The sequence below is a fragment of the Pristiophorus japonicus genome, chromosome 14, assembly GCF_044704955.1.
Source record: "Pristiophorus japonicus isolate sPriJap1 chromosome 14, sPriJap1.hap1, whole genome shotgun sequence".
In the NCBI taxonomy this organism is placed as follows: domain Eukaryota; kingdom Metazoa; phylum Chordata; class Chondrichthyes; family Pristiophoridae; genus Pristiophorus; species Pristiophorus japonicus.
Window position 1 is genome coordinate 37,870,709 of NC_091990.1, and position 18,704 is coordinate 37,889,412.

The window sequence follows — 18,704 nt, forward strand, 5'->3', positions numbered from 1 at the left end:
AAACATCTTATATTGTGGACGAATTGACTTTCTTTTATGAGTTTTCAGATGAAAATTTATTATTTCTGAAGAATACGTATAATAGTCATTGTAATGGGGCCTGTAATTTCTCAACCAGTATTGATGACTACTCACATGCTGCAGACTAGAGATGGGAGAAGTTATATTGAAGAGCATTATGTGCCCAATCAAGGAGGTGGCAGACTGAGGAGCTTACTCTCGACGCACTTACAGGGAGAAGCGGTCTTACCTGAACTTGTCCGAGAACACGTGCGACTGCGCTTCCGAAAGGAGTTCATCAGTGAGATATGCCAGCACATTAGGGGAGTTCTGCAGCCACTTTTTAAAAAAGGAGGGAGAGAGAAAACAGGGAATTATAGACCGGTCAGCCTGACATCGGTAGTGGGTAAAATGATGGAATCAGTTATTAAGGATGTCATAGCAGCGCATTTAGAAAGAGGTGACACGATAGGTCCAAGTCAGCATGGATTTGTGAAAGGGAAATCATGCTTGACAAATCTTCTGGAATTTTTTGAGGATGTTTCCAGTAGAGTGGACAAGGGAGAACCAGTTGATGTGGTGTATTTGGACTTTCAGAAGGCTTTCGACAAGGTCCCACACAAGAGATTAATGTGCAAAGTTAAAGCACATGGGATTGGGGGTAGTGTGCTGACATGGATTGAGAACTGGTTGTCAGACAGGAAGCAAAGAGTAGGAGTAAATGGGTACTTTTCAGAATGGCAGGCAGTGACTAGTGGGGTACCGCAAGGTTCTGTGCTGGGGCCCCAGCTGTTTACACTGTACATTAATGATTTAGACGAGGGGATTAAATGTAGTATCTACAAATTTGCGGATGACACTAAATTGGGTGGCAGTGTGAGCTGCGAGGAGGATGCTATGAGGCTGTAGAGTGACTTGGATAGGTTAGGTGAGTGGGCAAATGCATGGCAGATGAAGTATAATGTGGATAAATGTGAGGTTATCCACTTTGGTGGTAAAAACAGAGAGACAAACTATTATCTGAATGGTGACAGATTAGGAAAAGGGCAGGTGCAAAGAGACCTGGGTGTCATGGTACATCAGTCATTGAAGGTTGGCATGCAGGTACAGCAGGCGGTTAAGAAGGCAAATGGCATGTTGGCCTTCATAGCGAGGGGATTTGAGTACAGGGGCAGGGAGGTGTTACTACAGTTGTACAGGGTCTTGGTGAGGCCACACCTGGAGTATTGTGTACAGTTTTAGTCTCCTAACTTGAGGAAGGACATTCTTGCTATTGAAGGAGTGCAGCGAAGGTTCACCAGACTGATTCCCGGGATCAACTGGGCTTGTATTCACTGGAGTTCAGAAGAATGAGAGGGGATCATAGAAACATTTAAAATTCTGATGGGTTCAGACAGGTTAGATGCAGGAAGAATGTTCCCAATGTTGGGGAAGTCCAGAAACAGGGGTCACAGTCTAAGGATAAGGGGTAAGCCATTTAGGACCGAGATGAGGAGAAATTTCTTCACCAAGAGAGTAGTGAACCTGTGGATTTCTCTACCACAGAAAGTTGTTGAGGCCAATTCACTAAATATATTCAAAAAGGAGTTAGATGAAGTCCTTACTACTAGGGGGATCAAGCTGTATGGCGAGAAAGCAGGAATGGGGTACTGAAGTTGCATGTTCAGCCATGAACTCATTGAATGGCGGTGCAGGCTCGAAGGGCCGAATGGCCTACTCCTGCACCTATTTTCTATGTTTCTATGTTTCTAACAGCACTATCAGGACCGCACTGTCCATTGAGGTCAAGGTTACTATGGCACTTTCCTTCTATGCATTGGGCTCCTTTCAGGCCTCAGCTGGCGACATTTGCGCTATCTCTCAGCATGACACACATTGCTGCATTCGACAGTTGTCTGAAGCCCTTTACGCTCGGAGGATGGACTTTATAACTTCCCTATGACCAGGGAGACACAGAGTCAAAGAGCTCTAGGTTTCTCGAGAATAAGAAACTTTTTTTTAGTATTATTGCTCGTCCACCGTAAATGTTATACATATCACATGCATGGTTATATCTACCATCTGCAAATAAATCGAGGTTTGGATTAAATGATTACCGATCTAACTACAATGCATCAGATCTGCATTTAAATTAATTAATTACAATTATATAAATAAATGTAATACTTACTCTACCGGACCCAACAAGGTCATTCCAGCGCTTCCGGCACTGGTTCGGCTCCTTCGCCTCATGGGTATTGGCCGAGATTACCTCTGCAATCTCCGACCAAATTCGTTGATAGACTTTGGGGGCGGGGTTCCCACCAATTGTGCCCACGGATTCTCAACTTCACTAACTAAGGCCGCATTGGCTTCCTCAGTCAAGCGCTTTGCACACCTTCGTCCTCCTGCTTCAGCCACTTCCTCCACCTCCTCGCTCAAAATAATCTCCTTCTCCATCCTCACTTCACTAATATCCATTTTCATCCAGAAATTCAAAAAATTCAACCAAAACAGAACAACAATCACTGAAACCACCACCACAACCTCTCGCCAGTTTTCTACACTATCTCTCTCTCTCTCTCTCTCTCCTCTTTCAGTTTCACTCTCTTCTGCGCATGTGCAGATGCCCCTAACCTCCTGAAACCACGGGAAAAGACCGTTGCTATGGACGCCGGCCTTTTACCACTGAAAAAAACGCTAATGGCCATTTCACATCGCTCCTGCTAACGCCCAAATTATAAAGTGGAAACTAGCGGGTTTGAAAATGGCCGATATTTTAGCGATCACAAATACCAATATAAACGCTAATGTTGGAAATATCGCCCACCTTTGGGTGATCTGGACACTAATACAAAGTCTAGCCCATTATCTTTTATCTTCGTAAATCTCGTGCTTGCTCTACAAATGAGGCATTGAGCTTTTAAAAATCATTTTGTAGAGCTACTAAAATTAAAGGTTCACTATATTTTCTTGCATGGTATTTTCAGTGCATTTTTGTTTAAAAAAAATGTTTTGCTATATTTCTCATTTTCTTAATCCTCAAACACTTTTTTAAAAAATTCTCATTTTGCACTTCAACCTTTGTTATATTTTATGTTTTCACCCCATTTATTTATTTATTCTCCTGCCAACTAATTTCTTAATGGAGATCAACTAACTCAGCACAGGCTGAAAGCTGGACCTTTCTAGTCTGTTCTAGAATATTGCACAATGCAAAGAAAACTATACATGGATGGAGAGACACGCATTTGTGTATTCCTGTGGGTAAAAATTGTACCAGAAAAATTAAACATGGATTTCTGCCTTAATGACCATAAATAGTCCAGAGCAATTTCAGCATTCCTGACTGTTAACATGGGCGATAAACAAAATAAGCTCTTGCGTTTTAAGGAAAAACAACACAAACACCAGGAGCAATTTTCATCTATCTCATGCCTTAGCACCAAGCCTCTACTCCTCAGTGAATCAAGAAACTATCTATGTTATTTGAGTACTTCAACTATGTCCTTGTTTGCTGTACTAGGCATTTGTTTATTCCATGAACTTGAGTCCAGAGAGGTAACTCAGCTGTAACATTTTGACACTGAACGACTCAGATCAATTCACCAACATCAAGTGTTAGTTGCAGGCAGTAGAACATTTTCACCAGTAAAACTCTCCAAGATTTTGCCATACAGATAGAGGATAGATCCCATTCCTTCTGAGTACGTTTTTTGACTCCTGTCTTATTGAATGCACTCTATAAGCTTCTAATCAGATGTAATTGGCTCATTCAGACCGCAGTCATTACTGGCTGCTAATTGTGCTGTTTCAGACTATTGTAGAGATAATGTTTGCTCATGTCTAACCTTCCGAAGTGTTTTTATGAACAATGAGTATATAGCTCTTAAGTAACTGACTTGAGGACATATGGTTGAAACACTTCAGTTTATTTTTATTTGTTCTTGGTTTGTGTCTGACATGGGCAAGGCATTATTGGTCCTGAAATCCCGGTCTCCTGCTTCGTGCAGGCGCTCACCAGAAAATGGCTAAAAAGATGCGCACCTACCTTTTCCTGCTGCGTCCACCAGAGATCCCGGTCCTGAGGCCTCCTCCTCTTGCGCAACGGAGCCCGTTAACGTTGGGACGTTCGTAGGAGTCACGAGGGCCTGAACACCCAATCACGGTAAAGCATTTTTTCATTCATAGTAATAGGAGTTTCACGATTCCGAAACTCCTATTACTGTGAATGAGAAACACCCCCAAACACCCAAACACTACATAAACATTTTTTAAAACACCTCACATAAATACATTATAGAAATTAAAGTTGATATAAATGTCTTTGCAAAAATAAAATATTTGCTGATTTTTTAAAAACATTCTAATTATGGTTTAAAACAAACTTATCTTATTAACATTAAAATGTGTTTTTTACATTTTATTTTTATATGTTTTTGTATATTTTAAAATTCTTACGCTGGTAAAAGTAGGCTATGCACCTGCTTTTACCAGGCACAAGAGTTTTAAGGACATTCGCTGGGCAAGAGATGAGCAAATAGCGCAATCTCTGCCGTGGAAGAATGTCCTTCTCCCCAAGATGCGGAGGATCTATTAAGCCAGAAACTTGACAGATAGGAAAAGCTGATTTTTGGCCCGTGTGCATTGCGTGCTGAAAACCGGCTTTTGTGATGCCTTCGTGGGTCCCTACACACTACGTACGGACTCGGGGAGGCCGGGATTTCAAGGCCTATGACTGCCTATCTCTGACTGCCCTGATGGCATTAAGAGTCAAACACATAGTGCGTCACATGTAGGCCAGGCCAGTTGGCAGGTTCCCCTCTCTGAAAGGCATTAATTAGGCTTTTATGACAGTCCAGCAGCTTTACTGGTCACTTTCTGGTATTAGTCCTCCAGTTATGAATTGTTTATTACAAGAAATAAATATAAACTGAAGCATGTTAAATCAGCAAAGGAGAATAGTTGGACAGTTCTTAACTTCCACTAATACATTAGACTGTTTTACTTCCAACACAAGAAGTCGTTTTGAGATTCTTGTTTTTTTAAAGTGCTTTACATGAGCTTTATAAGCCAGCCTTTCCACTCACAGGGCTCTCCTGTCTTGCCACAGGATACACCTTTTAATTAGCAATAGTTGCAATAGCCATTGGGATGAATCAGGTTTTCAGAGCCAGATGACAATTTCTGTGACCATTGGTGTGCCAGGCCCTCAGATAGAACTCTTAATCAGAAACTAGTTTAAACTTGCCAACTTTTCCCGAGCTGAAAGATATGATCAAATTTTAGAATTTGAAACAGAATCTCTGTTTTTATCACAGGATGCATGAGCCTGAGTTCACTGTCTTAAGTTCCGTTAACTTGTCCTGAAACTCAAACTCTGCTCCCAAAAGATTGATTCTTTTATTTGGGTCAGCTGGTGCTGTGACCAGCAATGACTCTAAAGAATGCGCATCTTTCATATATAAAGGTGAATGAAAAGACGCTTTGTATATTTTTTTAAAAAAGGAATGGAAGCTGTTGCTGTTGTTACAATGTGATCATTTTGCCGCATACTTGCATATCAACACAACTCCCAATGACTCATTTGTGGCAGAGCTGAAGAACTCAATTCTGAGCCTCAATTGTAACCTAACCCGTCTGGCAGTAACATCAATTGAGCGTAAAATCGGGTGGGGTGTAAAACGAGTGCCCGCCTCGAACCCACCCCATTTCCGCAGGGGAGACTAGGTTAAAATCGGGGCTTCGTGTCTGGACACCTCACATAAATAGAAGCAGAGAAGTGTTTCCAATGTTCCCATTTGCTTTTTTTTACCCCTTGAATTCTAGTTTCTTTAATTTTTACTTTCTGCTCCATTCATAAGATCATTATTCTTTTCACTCAAATCCACCATATTTGTCTCCATCTGTTTAATCTGTTGCAAGTCTGTTAAAGGTCAGAGTTTCTATCTTCTATGTAGTTAATATGAGTTGCCGTCTCTTTAACTTGGGTTGTGAGAGATTGATACCAGGCTGTATTCCTACCATTGTTCTAGAAACGATTTACCGTTACATATCCAGCAGCTGTATGCTTGTTCTCCTTTTTATAAAGCTGGAGAAGAACAATGGCCTAGAACACCGTTGCTAGGCGACATATTGAGTTGATCTCAGAGCTGGCAGTAGGCAGTTGCATCGTAGTTCATAAAAATCGTCCCTTAATAGTTAGCAAATCTATTAGTGATATGTAAGAGGCAGATATATTCTGTGGCCAACTGTATAGGAAGGGAATAACCCCTAATGTAAGAGTGTGATCTTTTAGCGAGACCTTCCTGACCAATTACCTTTCTCTGATAGTTTGTTTTTCCTCCTCCCTCTCCCAATTTAACCTATCGACTCTCACCAGGAGTGTCACTATACGTGTGTTAAGTGGGGGAGGTGAGGAAAAACACAGATGTATATTAAATTGATGAAAATACCTAACACCATATTCTCTCCGATTTTTTATGGTGATTTAACTTAGCACAGATTATTCATCTTACAGCTGGCACTTATTTTTTGATATCACAGTGCACGTATTCAAGGCTAAAACCAATTTGTAATCTACATTACTCTGTCCATCTAAAGTCATATAGAAATTATACAGAACATTTCATGATTGAGGCACGATGAAGCTCTGCTTCTTTTACAATGTGACAGAGATGTAATTCTATAGGGAGGCTTTCGTTAGAATGTATTGTGTCACCACTGGCTCACAATAGTATCTCACCCACAAACACAGCCGCAATTTAAAGATACATTAAAGCCTGCCAAAGGCAACAGAAACAAAGGGAAAAATACATATTAAGAAATCATTTCCTTTTACTGGGGAGGGAAGCTTTCTCACAGGAAGTGCAGTATGGGAACCATTTCATCTTTCTATAACCTATTGTTGAACCACAGTTTGATGCCAGATTTACATATACATGAATAAGCCCAGCGCCATGTGATAGTAAACAATAGCATTTATTAAATAACTGACTCCATCTTCATAAAGCCAATGTTCAATGACAAGCTTGCTGTTGGCTACATTGCTGTCTAATTAATTGGATTTCACAATGAAAGGCAGAGCATTTTTAATCCAGATAATTGGCTGTTATCTATCAATATTCATCAAATTCCAAAAAAAGAGTGAATAAACTATCTGTTCAGAATTTGTTAACAGAAAATGGCTGCAATAGTTACATGGTAGGGCTCATTTTCTGGCTTTTATCTTTGATGGGAGCCTTGCCAGCTAGTGGTACGTTTTTTTAAATTTGGTTGAGCCAAGTGCATGATTTCTGACCATTAATTTGAATGGTTAGAAAGTCATGTGGGTAACGCCCAAATCACTAATGGGTTTCTGGCAGGGGAAGCTTTCTCCTGGGAGCACATACCATTAGTATGCACTGAGGAACTGTGGCACTAAGTTATGAATTAAGCAGCATACATTCTAGATCCTATCATTGAACATCTTCTCTTTCAATATGAGGCTGAAATTGCGGTCGGAGGTTTCCCGCGGGCAATTGCCTCCGGCCTGAAACATTTCTATTGAAGTACCTGCTGGTCCGGGAGGAGCGTGGGATTCCGCTGGGGACGCCTTCTCTTCCCGCGCTGTGATGCGCGCTCCCATCCTCCAGGTTCCCACGCAATAGATGCAGTCACGTGTGACTGCTCAGCCAATCAGGTACAGTATTCCACAGCTTTCTCATGAATAGCAATGGGAACTCCGTATCTAATGAGAAAAAAAACCCAAACACACTAAACACCATAATAAAAAATAAAAAAACACGCCTCACATTATTAATATTAAAGTTAATAAATATCTTCGAGAAAGCATAGTTCCGAGTTTTTTTAAAGTTTTTTTAATTATGGTTAAAAATAAATGTAACATAGTGGGCAGGGTTTTTAAAATAATGTATGTTTTTTAAATTTAATTAAATTATATTTTTGTATGTTTTTAAACTCTTACACCTGTAAAAATAGGCTATACGGCTGCTTTTATCAGGTGCAAGAATTTTGAGGACATTTGCTGGGCAAGGTATGGGTAAATCCCACAATCTTGCCCTTGCAAATGTCATTGCTCCCGATATGCGGAAGATCTGTCAAGCTCCAGCTCGACAGATCGGAAAAGCCTGTTTTCAGCGCATGTGCATTGTACACATTCAGCACGGACCTGGGGAGGCAGGGATTTCCACACCAATAGATATTTCTTCCCCACACATACATTTCAAATATTATATTTTTGTTAAAAAATTAAATATTCCTCCTCTCTATCTAATTTAAATCCTGCCCCCCGCTCCCCACCTCTGCAAATATCTACACATTCCTAGCTCCTTCTGCCTAATTTCCAAAAGACAATGGGCTTCTGTTCTATTGATCTAATACCGCCAGTTTTACACCCCTGCCAAGATTGAAAATTCCGCCCCACATCAGCTACTCAGAGGAAAACACTGACATCATTACAGTGCGCTTGGATTTCACGGACCCCAGTTTGAAAACTTATGATAGAATATTTCTAGTGACTTGTGTATAGGTGAATTTTCTTTTCATTGCTGAGTAATGTTCTTATTTTGAATTTGTATCCACGTCCTTTGTAATCCAAGTTTGAATGCAAACGGTATTATTAGACTCTAAAACCGTATATTCATTTCAGCCTCTACCTCAATGTTCTGGCTAGAGCAGTTTGTGTCAAACTGGCTGTCTAATTGAAGCCTCGTCAGATATTGATGAAGGGAATGTCTCTAAATTACATACTGATACTGATGTGAAACGATGAAATTTATTAAAGTAGTAAAATTATTCCTTTTTCATTTAATTCATAAACACTCATATCTTTTGTTCCATGTGTTTAGTTTTTCACAGATCTTTCATTCTGGGATGAGCTTGTTTGTTCCTCTTATATCCTGTAATGCTGTGCAATAAGTAAATTCCTTGACACTAGTGATTAAAGTGCAGTGCCTGTGCACGTCCTATTTATTAGAGCCTGTTGGGAACCCACACTCTATCATCAGTGCTTTCATTTTATTTTTAATTTTAGCACTTCCTATACCCACCAGCACTCCAAAGTGGTAATGTACCCACTGCAATGGGTTATATTGTCTGAATGTTTTCGAGCAGTGTTCATTCCTTCAGTTGAAAAAGCTTCAAAACATAAGCATAGTAAAAAAAAATTTTGAGCTGCCTGATACTAACATACAAACATGTTAATGCATTTATTTATTCTTTCAATGACTCCATTATCGTAACAGATATTTCATTCAGATGCTAATATCACAATGTAAAGTATTTTCAGAAAGAAAACTTATCTCATGTAGTTAAAAATAACTGTAGCTCCATAATATTTTTATTTGTTTGATTCCAGAACTTTAAACAAATGGTGCCACTGTTTGGTATTTTCAGATTAGCCTTTATTTTGACTATAGGTAAGTGCTTTTAAATTTTGTATTACTGTTTTATACTTCCCCTCTTCTCTCAATTTCCTGCCTTGCTCATTTGACTTCATAAAGATGTCATGATCTGGCTGTAGAGGTGTAGCTAACAGTGACTCTATAGTTGGACAATATCGGGATAAGATCCTTTGCAGCTTTCGGTAACGCTACACTACTGCTATTGTGTTGTGTCGGAGGGGATTAACAAATATCATATCAAATCTGGAGTACCAAATGAGGTACGTTAATCACGTTTGAATAAGTAGTATTCATTTCATCAGAACGGTGAGATGTAATCTCTCATTGCATGCAATTCTCTTTACATTCCATCCAATTACTCAACTGGAAACCAGCAATTCCATACGCTTGACACACAGGTTTATTTTAATATTTCTTCCATGAATGATTTCAGCCCAAGTTTCTACATCTGAAATATTTAAAATTTAGTTATTAGCCTATATTTTCTGGTTATTCAATGATAAGTATGAAATGAATAATTAATAAATGTAAATATATTTATTTACAGTGGGCACTGATGTGGGGTTTGCTCTATACAGAAGGTTCCTTGTTGAAGGAGAGGTTTTACGTGTAAGTATTGTAGATGTCTGTTCTAACCTTTCAATACTGATGCATTGTTGCACACAATCGTTACTGGCTTAACCTAAGAATGAAACCAACTGTTTGTTTAACAGAGAGCAAACTAGTGCTTGATAACTATGACATATGACAGTCTTGGATTAGTGGTAATTTGAGTCAGAAGGTTGTGAGTTCAAGCCCCACTCTAGAGACTCAGTGCACTGTTACGTTTAGAATAACTCCACAAGACTGTACATCTTAAGCTCAAACTGTTGTGACCTTGGTCTCTTTATTGTAACTCCAGAGTGAGGAAGCAGCATGGTAGACTGCCTTTTATACCTGCTTGCCCGGGGTGTGCAGGTGGCCCTTGGGTCTCCCAAAGATGCACCCCCTGGTGGCAAGTCTTACACATTGGTAATGTTTACATACATAACATCAACCACACCGCCCCGCCAAGGTCTTATGTACAAGTTATTTACAAGTTGAGGCGATCCGGGGCTCTGCGTTCCCGGGTTGATCGCCTGAGTTGAAGTCCTGGCATGGGTGAGTCAGTCGGATCATTGCTGCACTGCGGTGTGGCTGGTCTGATCAGACTGTCGGGCATGGTGGTTTCATCATCGTGATTGACAGCGAGGTCGATTGCAGGTTGGGTGTGTGTTGGTAGATCAATGATGGTAATGTCCTCTTCAAACTGTTCTTGGTTGTCAGTGAATCGCAGTTTGGTCTGATCCAAATGCTTTCTGCACGTTTGTCCGTTCAAAAGTTTAACAACAAACACTCTATTCCCCTCCTTGGCTAACACAGTGCCAACAACCTATTTGGGACCATGACCATAATTAAGAGCAAACACAGGGTCATTAACTTCAATGTCGCGTGATACAGCCGCGCGATCGTGATACATGTTATGCCGGTGAAGCATGATCATTGAGATCCGGTTGGACTCAGGAGAGCCTGGTTTTGGGTGCTCTCTTCATTAGCAGTTCTGCAGGGGGAGCACCAGTAAGCGAGTGGGATCGCGTGTGGTCCGAGATAACCGGGTCTGCAGGGAACCGCCCGTCCCGCGTTTCAAGCTCTGCTTGATGGTTTGGACTGCCCGTTCCGCTTGACCATTGGATGTGGGTTTAAATGGCGCAGAACTGACATGTTTGATGCCATTACGGGTCATGAACTCGTTGAATTCGAAGCTGGTGAAGCATGGTCCATTGTCACTAACAAGGGCATCCTGCAAACCATGGGTGGCGAACATGGCCCGGAGGCTTTCAATAGTGGCAGTAGACGTACATGACGACATTATTATGCATTCAATCCATTTAGAGTAAACGTCCACTGCTACTAGGAACATCTTTCCTAGAAAGGGGCCAACGAAATCTACATATAGAAACATAGAAACATAGAAAATAGGTGCAGGAGTAGGCCATTCGGCCCTTCTAGCCTGCACCGCCATTCAATGAGTTCATGGCTGAACATGCAAATTCAGTACCCCCTTCCTGCTTTCTCGCCATACCCCTTGATCCCCCTAGTAGTAACGACTTCATCTAACTCCCTTTTGAATATATTTAGTGAATTGGCCTCAACTACTTTCTGTGGTAGAGAATTCCACAGGTTCACCACTCTCTGGGTGAAGAAGTTTCTCCTCATCTTGGTCCTAAATGGCTTACCCCTTATCCTTAGACTGTGACCCCTGGTTCTGGACTTCCCCAATATTGGGAACATTCTTCCTGCATCCAACCTGTCTAAACCCTTCAGAATTTTAAACGTTTCTATGAGGTCCCCTCTCATTCTTCTGAACTCCAGTGAATACAAGCCCAGTTGATCCAGTCTTTCTTGATAGGTCAGTCCTACCATCCCGGGAATCAGTCTGGTGAACCTTCGCTGCACTCCCTCAATAGCAAGAATGTCCTTCCTCAAGTTAGGAGACCAAAACTGTACACAATACTCCAGATGTGGCCTCACCAAGGCCCTGTACAACTGTAGCAACACCTCTCTGCCCCTGTACTCAAATCCCCTCACTATGAAGGCCAACATGCCATTTGCTTTCTTAACCGCCTGCTGTACCTGCATGCCAACCTTCAATGACTGATGTACCATGACACCCAGGTCTCGTTGCTCCTCTCCTTTTCCTAATCTGTCACCATTCAGATAATAGTCTGTCTCTCTATTTTTACCACCAAAGTGGATAACCTCACATTTATCTACATTATACTTCATCTGCCATGCATTTGCCCACTCACCTAACCTATCCAAGTCACTCTGCAGCCTCATAGCATCCTCCTCGCAGCTCACACTGCCACCCAACTTAGTGTCATCCGCAAATTTGGAGATACTACATTTAATCCCCTCGTCTAAATCATTAATGTACAGTGTAAACAGCTGAGGCCCCAGCACAGAACCTTGCGGTACCACACTAGTCACTGCCTGCCATTCTGAAAAGTACCCATTTACTCCCACTCTTTGCTTCCTGTCTGACAACCAGTTCTCAATCCATGTCAGCACACTACCCCCAATCCAATGTGCTTTAACTTTGCACATTAATCTCTTGTGTGGGACCTTGTCGAAAACCTTCTGAAAGTCCAAATATACCACATCAACTGGTTCTCCCTTGTCCACTCTACTGGAAACATCCTCAAAAAATTCCAGAAGATTTGTCAAGCTTGATTTCCCTTTCACAAATCCATGCTGACTTGGACCTATCATGTCACCTCTTTCCAAATGCGCTGCTATGACATCCTTAATAATTGATTCCATCATTTTACCCACTACTGAGGTCAGGCTGACCGGTCTATAATTCCCTGTTTTCTCTCTCCCTCCTTTTTTAAAAAGTGGGGTTACATTGGCTACCCTCCACTCGATAGGAACTGATCCAGAGTCAATGGAATGTTGGAAAATGACTGTCAATGCATCCGCTATTTCCAAGGCCACCTCCTTAAGTACTCTGGGATGCAGTCCATCAGGCCCTGGGGATTTATTGGCCTTCAATCCCATCAATTTCCCCAACACAATTTCCCGACTAATAAGGATTTCCCTCAGTTCCTCCTCCTTACTAGACCTTCTGACCCCTTTTATATCCAGAAGGTTGTTTGTGTCCTCCTTAGTGAATACTTGTTCAATTAGTCTGCCATTTCTTTGTTCCCCGTTATGACTTCCCCTGATTCTGACTACAGGGGACCTACGTTTGTCTTTACTAACCTTTTTCTCTTTACATATCTATAGAAACTTTTGCAATCCGTCTTAATGTTCCCTGAAAGCTTCTTCTCGTACTCCATTTTCCCTGCCCTAATCAAACCCTTTGTCCTCCTCTGCTGAGTTCTAAATTTCTCCCAGTCCCCGGGTTCGCTGCTATTTCTGGCCAATTTGTATGCCACTTCCTTGGCTTTAATACTATCCCTGATTTCCCTTGATAGCCACGGTTGAGCCACCTTCCCTTTTTTATTTTTACGCCAGACAGAAATGTACAATTGTTGTACATACCCTTGACCACGGTTTGGAGGGCCATGACCACAGACTCAGTGGGGCCTCCCTTGGTGCATTGCTCAACTGTGAGCAAGTGTTACATTGATGTACGCATGATTCCAACTCCGAGTCAATGCCGGGCCACCATCATGACTATGCCTGGGTGGGTACTGTGAAGGTCGCGTATAAACATTTCCCTGCCTTTTTTTGTCAAAATTACATGATTCCCCTATAGGAGGCAGTCCGATTGGATGGACATTTCATCCTTACATCAGTGGAACGGCTTAATTTTGTCTTGTATTTCCCCTGGGACCGCCAACCAGCTCCCATTGAGGACTCAGCTTTTCACTAGTGATAGCACAGGGCCCTGGCTAGTCCAGGTCCTGATCTGGCGAGCCGTGACGGGCGACCTCTCGCTGCCAAATGCATCCATTACAAGGAGCAAGTCTGCGGGTTGCGCCATTTCCACCCCGGTGGAGGGCAATGGTAGCCGACTGACGGCATCCGCACAGTTCTCTGTGTCTGGTCTGTGGCGGATTACATAGTCATACGCAGATAACATTAGTGCCCATCTTTGGACGCGGGCCGAAGCATTGGTGTTAATACCTTTGCTTTCTGAGAACAACGAAATGAGCGGCTTGTGGTCGGTTTCGAGCTCGAACCGGAGCCCAAATAGGTATTGGTGCATTTTCTTAACCTCGTATATGCATGCTAATGCTTCTTTCTCAACCATACTGTAGGCTCTTTCAGCCTTAGATAAGCTTCTGGACACATATGTAACCGGTTGCAGTTTGCCTGACCCATTGGCTTGCTGTAACACACAATCGACCTTGTACGAAGATGCGTCACAAGCTAGTACTAAACGTTTACATGGGTCATACAATACAAGTAGCTTGTTAGAACATAGCAGGTTTCTGGCCTTGTTAAAGGCTGAGATTTACCCCAAACCCAGTCATCACCCTTGCGTAGCAATAAATGCAATGGTTCCAGCAAAGTGCTCAATCCCGGTAGAAAGTTACCAAAATAGTTGAGTAGTCCCAGGAACGAACGCAGTTCCGTCACATTCTGTAGTCTAGGTGCATTCTTGATGGCCTCCGTCTTGGAGTCCGTGAGTCTGCTACCATCCACCGCAATCTTTCTCCCCAGAAATTCGACCTCTGGCGCCAGGAAAACACACTTGGAGCGCTTCAGCCTGAGTCCCACTCTGTCCAGTCGCTTGAGAACCTCTTCCAGGTTGTGCAAGTATTCGGTGCTGTTGCAGCCAGTGATCAAGATGTCATCTTGGAACACCACGGTGCGCGGAACCGATTTCAGCAGACTCTCCATGTTCCTCTGGAAGATGGCCGCAGCCGAGCGAATCCCAAAGGGGCATCTGTGGTATATGAACAGTCCTCTGTGCGTGTTGATGCACGGCAATTTTTTTGAAGGTTCAGCCAGCTCCTGTGTCATGTAAGCAGAAGTTAGATCCAGCTTGGTGAACGATGTCTCCCTTGCTAGTGTTGCAAGCAGGTCATCTGCTTTGGGTAGTGGGTACTGGTCCTGTAACGAGACTCGGTTGATCCTTACCTTGTAGTCCCCGCAGATTCTGACCGTCCCTTTGCTCTTCAGCACCGGCATGATTGGACTGGCCCACTCGTTGAACTCGACTGGTGATATGATCCCCTCTCGTTGAAGTCTGTCCAGCTCAATCTCGACTTCCTCTCACATCATGTATGGAACTGCTCGGGCCTTGTGATGAACGGATCATGCATCAGGGACGAGATGGATCTGCACTTTGGCGTCTGTGAAGTTGACAATGCCTGGCTCGAATAACAACGGGAATTTGTTTAGCACTTGGGCTCACGAGGCGTCATCCTCCGAAGACAGTGCTTTGATGTTGTCCCAGTTCCATCGGGTCTTTCCTAGCCAGCTTCTGCCAAACAGCGTTGGGCCATCGCCTAGTACAATCCATAGTGATAAATCATGCACAGCTCCATCGTACGATACCTTCACTGCCGTATTTCCTGTAGTGTCCTTACACCTTACTATAGAATCACACGCGGCATGTATTGCAGACAAGGTCACTACGTGACCGAACCTTTATTTCCAGGACCAAGAAGTGCCGACCCTGCGTGGGACCTCCCTTTATATACCTCGATGACCAGGTGAGGAGTGTCTCCCACAAGTTCACCCCCTGTGGTCAAGGTGTGCATTACTCAGGTGTATACAGTGTACAGTGTTGTTATATAAAGGTTACAGTTATGTGAAGGTTACAAACATGACATCACCTCCTCCCAATGTCTTTGGGTCAAAGATTGAGTCTTTCAGGCAGTCGATGCTCTCTCGTGGAGCGCCGCAGTTGGGGCTCTGGTGGTTGGGCCTGGGCATGTGTCTCTGTCACCTGAGGTGATTCTGGCCTGTCCGGGCTGGCCACAGGGACTGTGCATGCTGGTGAATGTCCTTGTTGCTCGTTCACTGGCAGTGGTGTGGGTGACATCTCATGATCTTCCTCAGGTTCCTCAGTGTCCATGCTGAACCTTTTCTTTACTTGGTCCAGATGTTTGCGGCATATCTGCCCATTGTTAAGTCTGACCACTATGACTCTATTCCCCTCTTTGCCAATTACAGTACCCACAATCCACTTGGGTCCCAAAGCATGATTGAGAACAAATACAGGGTCATTAATTTCTATGCATCTCGTCACTGAGTTACGATCATGGCACTCGATTTGGGACTGGTGCTTGCCCTCAACAATGTCTGACAGGACTGGGTGAATGATGGACAGCCATGTTTTAAGCGTGCATTTCATGAGTAGTTCCGCGGGCGGGACTCCCGTGAGCGAATGCAGGTGGGACCTATAGGCCAGCAGGAGGCGCGATAGGCGGTACTGAAGGGAGGGTCCTTGAATCCGGAGCATGCCCTGTTTTGTGATTTGAACCGCACATTCCGCCTGGCCATTGGAAGCCGGCTTGAACAGTGCTGTCCTGACGTGTTTGATACCATTACCCAACATAAACTCCTGGAATTCATAGCTAGTGAAACACGGGCCATTATCGCTAACCAGGATGTCCGGTAAGCCGTGGGTCGCAAAGACCGCACGCAGACTTTCCACGGTGGTGGATGTTGTGCACGAATTCAATATGATGCACTCGATCCATTTCGAGTATGCATCGACAACAATCAGGAAAATTTTTCCCATGAATGGGCCCGCGTAGTCGACGTGAATATGTGACCATGGCCTGGTGGATCAGGGCCACGGGCTGAGTAGGGCCTCCCTGGGGGCATTGCCCAGCTGGGCACACGTCGTGCACTTGCGAACCCAGTGTTCCAGGTCTGAGTCAATTCCCGGCCACCATACATGTGACCGGGCAATGGCCTTCATTAGCACAATGCCTGGATGCTCGCTGTGGAGTTCCCTGATGAATGCTTCCCTTCCTTTCTGGGGCATGACTACCCAGCTGCCCCATAGCAGGCAGTCGGCTTGGATGGAGAGCTCGTCCATCCGTCTGTGAAACGGCCTGACCTCCTCGGGACATGCTCCGTGTGCGTGCGCCCAATCCCCAGTCAGGACACATTTCTTTATCAGGGATAGGAGGGGATCTCTGTTGGTCCAGATTTTGATCTGGCGTGCTGTGATGGGGGAGCCTACGGTGTCGAAAGATTCAACGGCCATAACCATCTCCGCGGTTTGCTCCGATGCCCCTCAGTGGTGGCCAGTGGGAGCCTGCTGAGTGCGTCAGCGCAATATTCGGTGCCTGGCCGGTGCCGTATGGTGTAGTCATACGCAGCCAGCGTAAGGGCCCACCGCTGTATGCGAGCTGACGCATTGGCATTGACAGCCTTGCTGTCGGACAACAGGGATGTTAACGGTTTGTGGTCCATTTCTAATTCGAACCTTCTGTCGAAAAGGTACTGGTGCATCTTTTTCGCCCCGTAGACACATGCAAGTGCTTCCTTTTCAACCATCCCATATCCCCATTCTGCCTGGGAGAGCGGCCTAAGAACATAAGAACATAAGAATTACGAATAGGAGTAGGCCATCTAGCCCCTCGAGCCTGCTCCACCATTCAATAAGATCATGGCTGATCTGGTCGTGGACTCAGCTCCACTTACCCGCCCTCTCCCCGTAACCCTTAATTTCCTTATTGGTTAAAAATCTGTCTATCTTTGACTTGAAAACATTCAATGAGCTAGCCTCAACTGCTTCCTTGGGCAGAGAATTCCACAGATTCACAACCCTCTGGGAGAAGAAATTCTTTCTCAACTCGGTTTTAAATTGGCTCCTCCGTATTTTGAGGCTGTGCCCCCTAGATCTAGTCTCCCCGACCAGTGGAAACAACCTCTCTGCCTCTATCTTGTCTATCCCTTTCATGATTTTAAATGTTTCTATAAGATCACCCCTCATCCTTCTGAACTCCAACGAGTAAAGACCCAGTCTACTCAATCTATCATCATAAGGTAACCCCCTCATTTCTGGAATCAGCCAAGTGAATCGTCTCTGTACCCCTTCCAAAGCTAGTATATCCTTCCTTAAGTAAGGTGACCAAAACTGCACGCAGTACTCCAGGTGCGGCCTTACCAATACCCTATACAGTTGCAGCAAGACCTCCCTGCTTTTGTACTCCATCCCTCTCGCAATGAAGGCCAACATTCCATTCGCCTTCCTGATTACCTGCTGTACCTGCAAACTAACCTTTTTGGATTCATGCACAAGGACCCCCAGGTCCCTCTGCACCACAGCATGTTGTAATTTCTCCCCATTCAAATAATATTCCCTTTTACTGTTTTTTTTCCCAAGGTGGATGACCTCACACTTTCCGACATTGTATTCCATCTGCCAAACCTTAGCCCATTCGCTTAACCTATCCAAATCTCCTTGCAGCTCTCTGAGTCCTCTACACAACCCGCTTTCCGACTAATCTTCGTGTCATCTGCAAATTTTGTTGCACTACACTCTGTCCCCTCTTCTAAGTCATCTATGTATATTGTAAACAGTTGTGGTCCCAGCACTGATCCCTGTGGCACACCACTAACCACTGATTTCCAACCGGAAAAGGACCCATTTATCCCGACTCTCTGCTTCTGTTCGCCAGCCAATTCTCTATCCATGCTAATACATTTCCTCTGACTCCGCGTACCTTTATCTTCTGCAGTAATCTTTTGTGTGGCACCTTATCGAATGCCTTTTGGAAATCTAAATACACCACATCCATCGGTACACCTCTATCCACCATGCTCGTTATATTCCAGTAAGTTAGTTAAACATGATTTCCCTTTCATGAATCCATGCTGCGT

The 18,704-nt window shown here is 43.7% G+C and overlaps 1 protein-coding gene across 1 annotated transcript in view; it reads left to right on the forward strand.

Moving 5' to 3' along the window:
* The window catches only part of rhbdl2 (rhomboid, veinlet-like 2 (Drosophila)), a 93,779-nt gene that overhangs the window by 57,779 nt on the left and 17,296 nt on the right, over positions 1–18,704 (forward strand). Inside the window, exons 6-7 of the mRNA XM_070898487.1 lie at positions 9,338–9,398; positions 9,931–9,992. Of these exons, the coding sequence (XP_070754588.1) occupies positions 9,338–9,398; positions 9,931–9,992 (123 nt within the window). The remainder of the gene's footprint in view (positions 1–9,337; positions 9,399–9,930; positions 9,993–18,704) is intronic.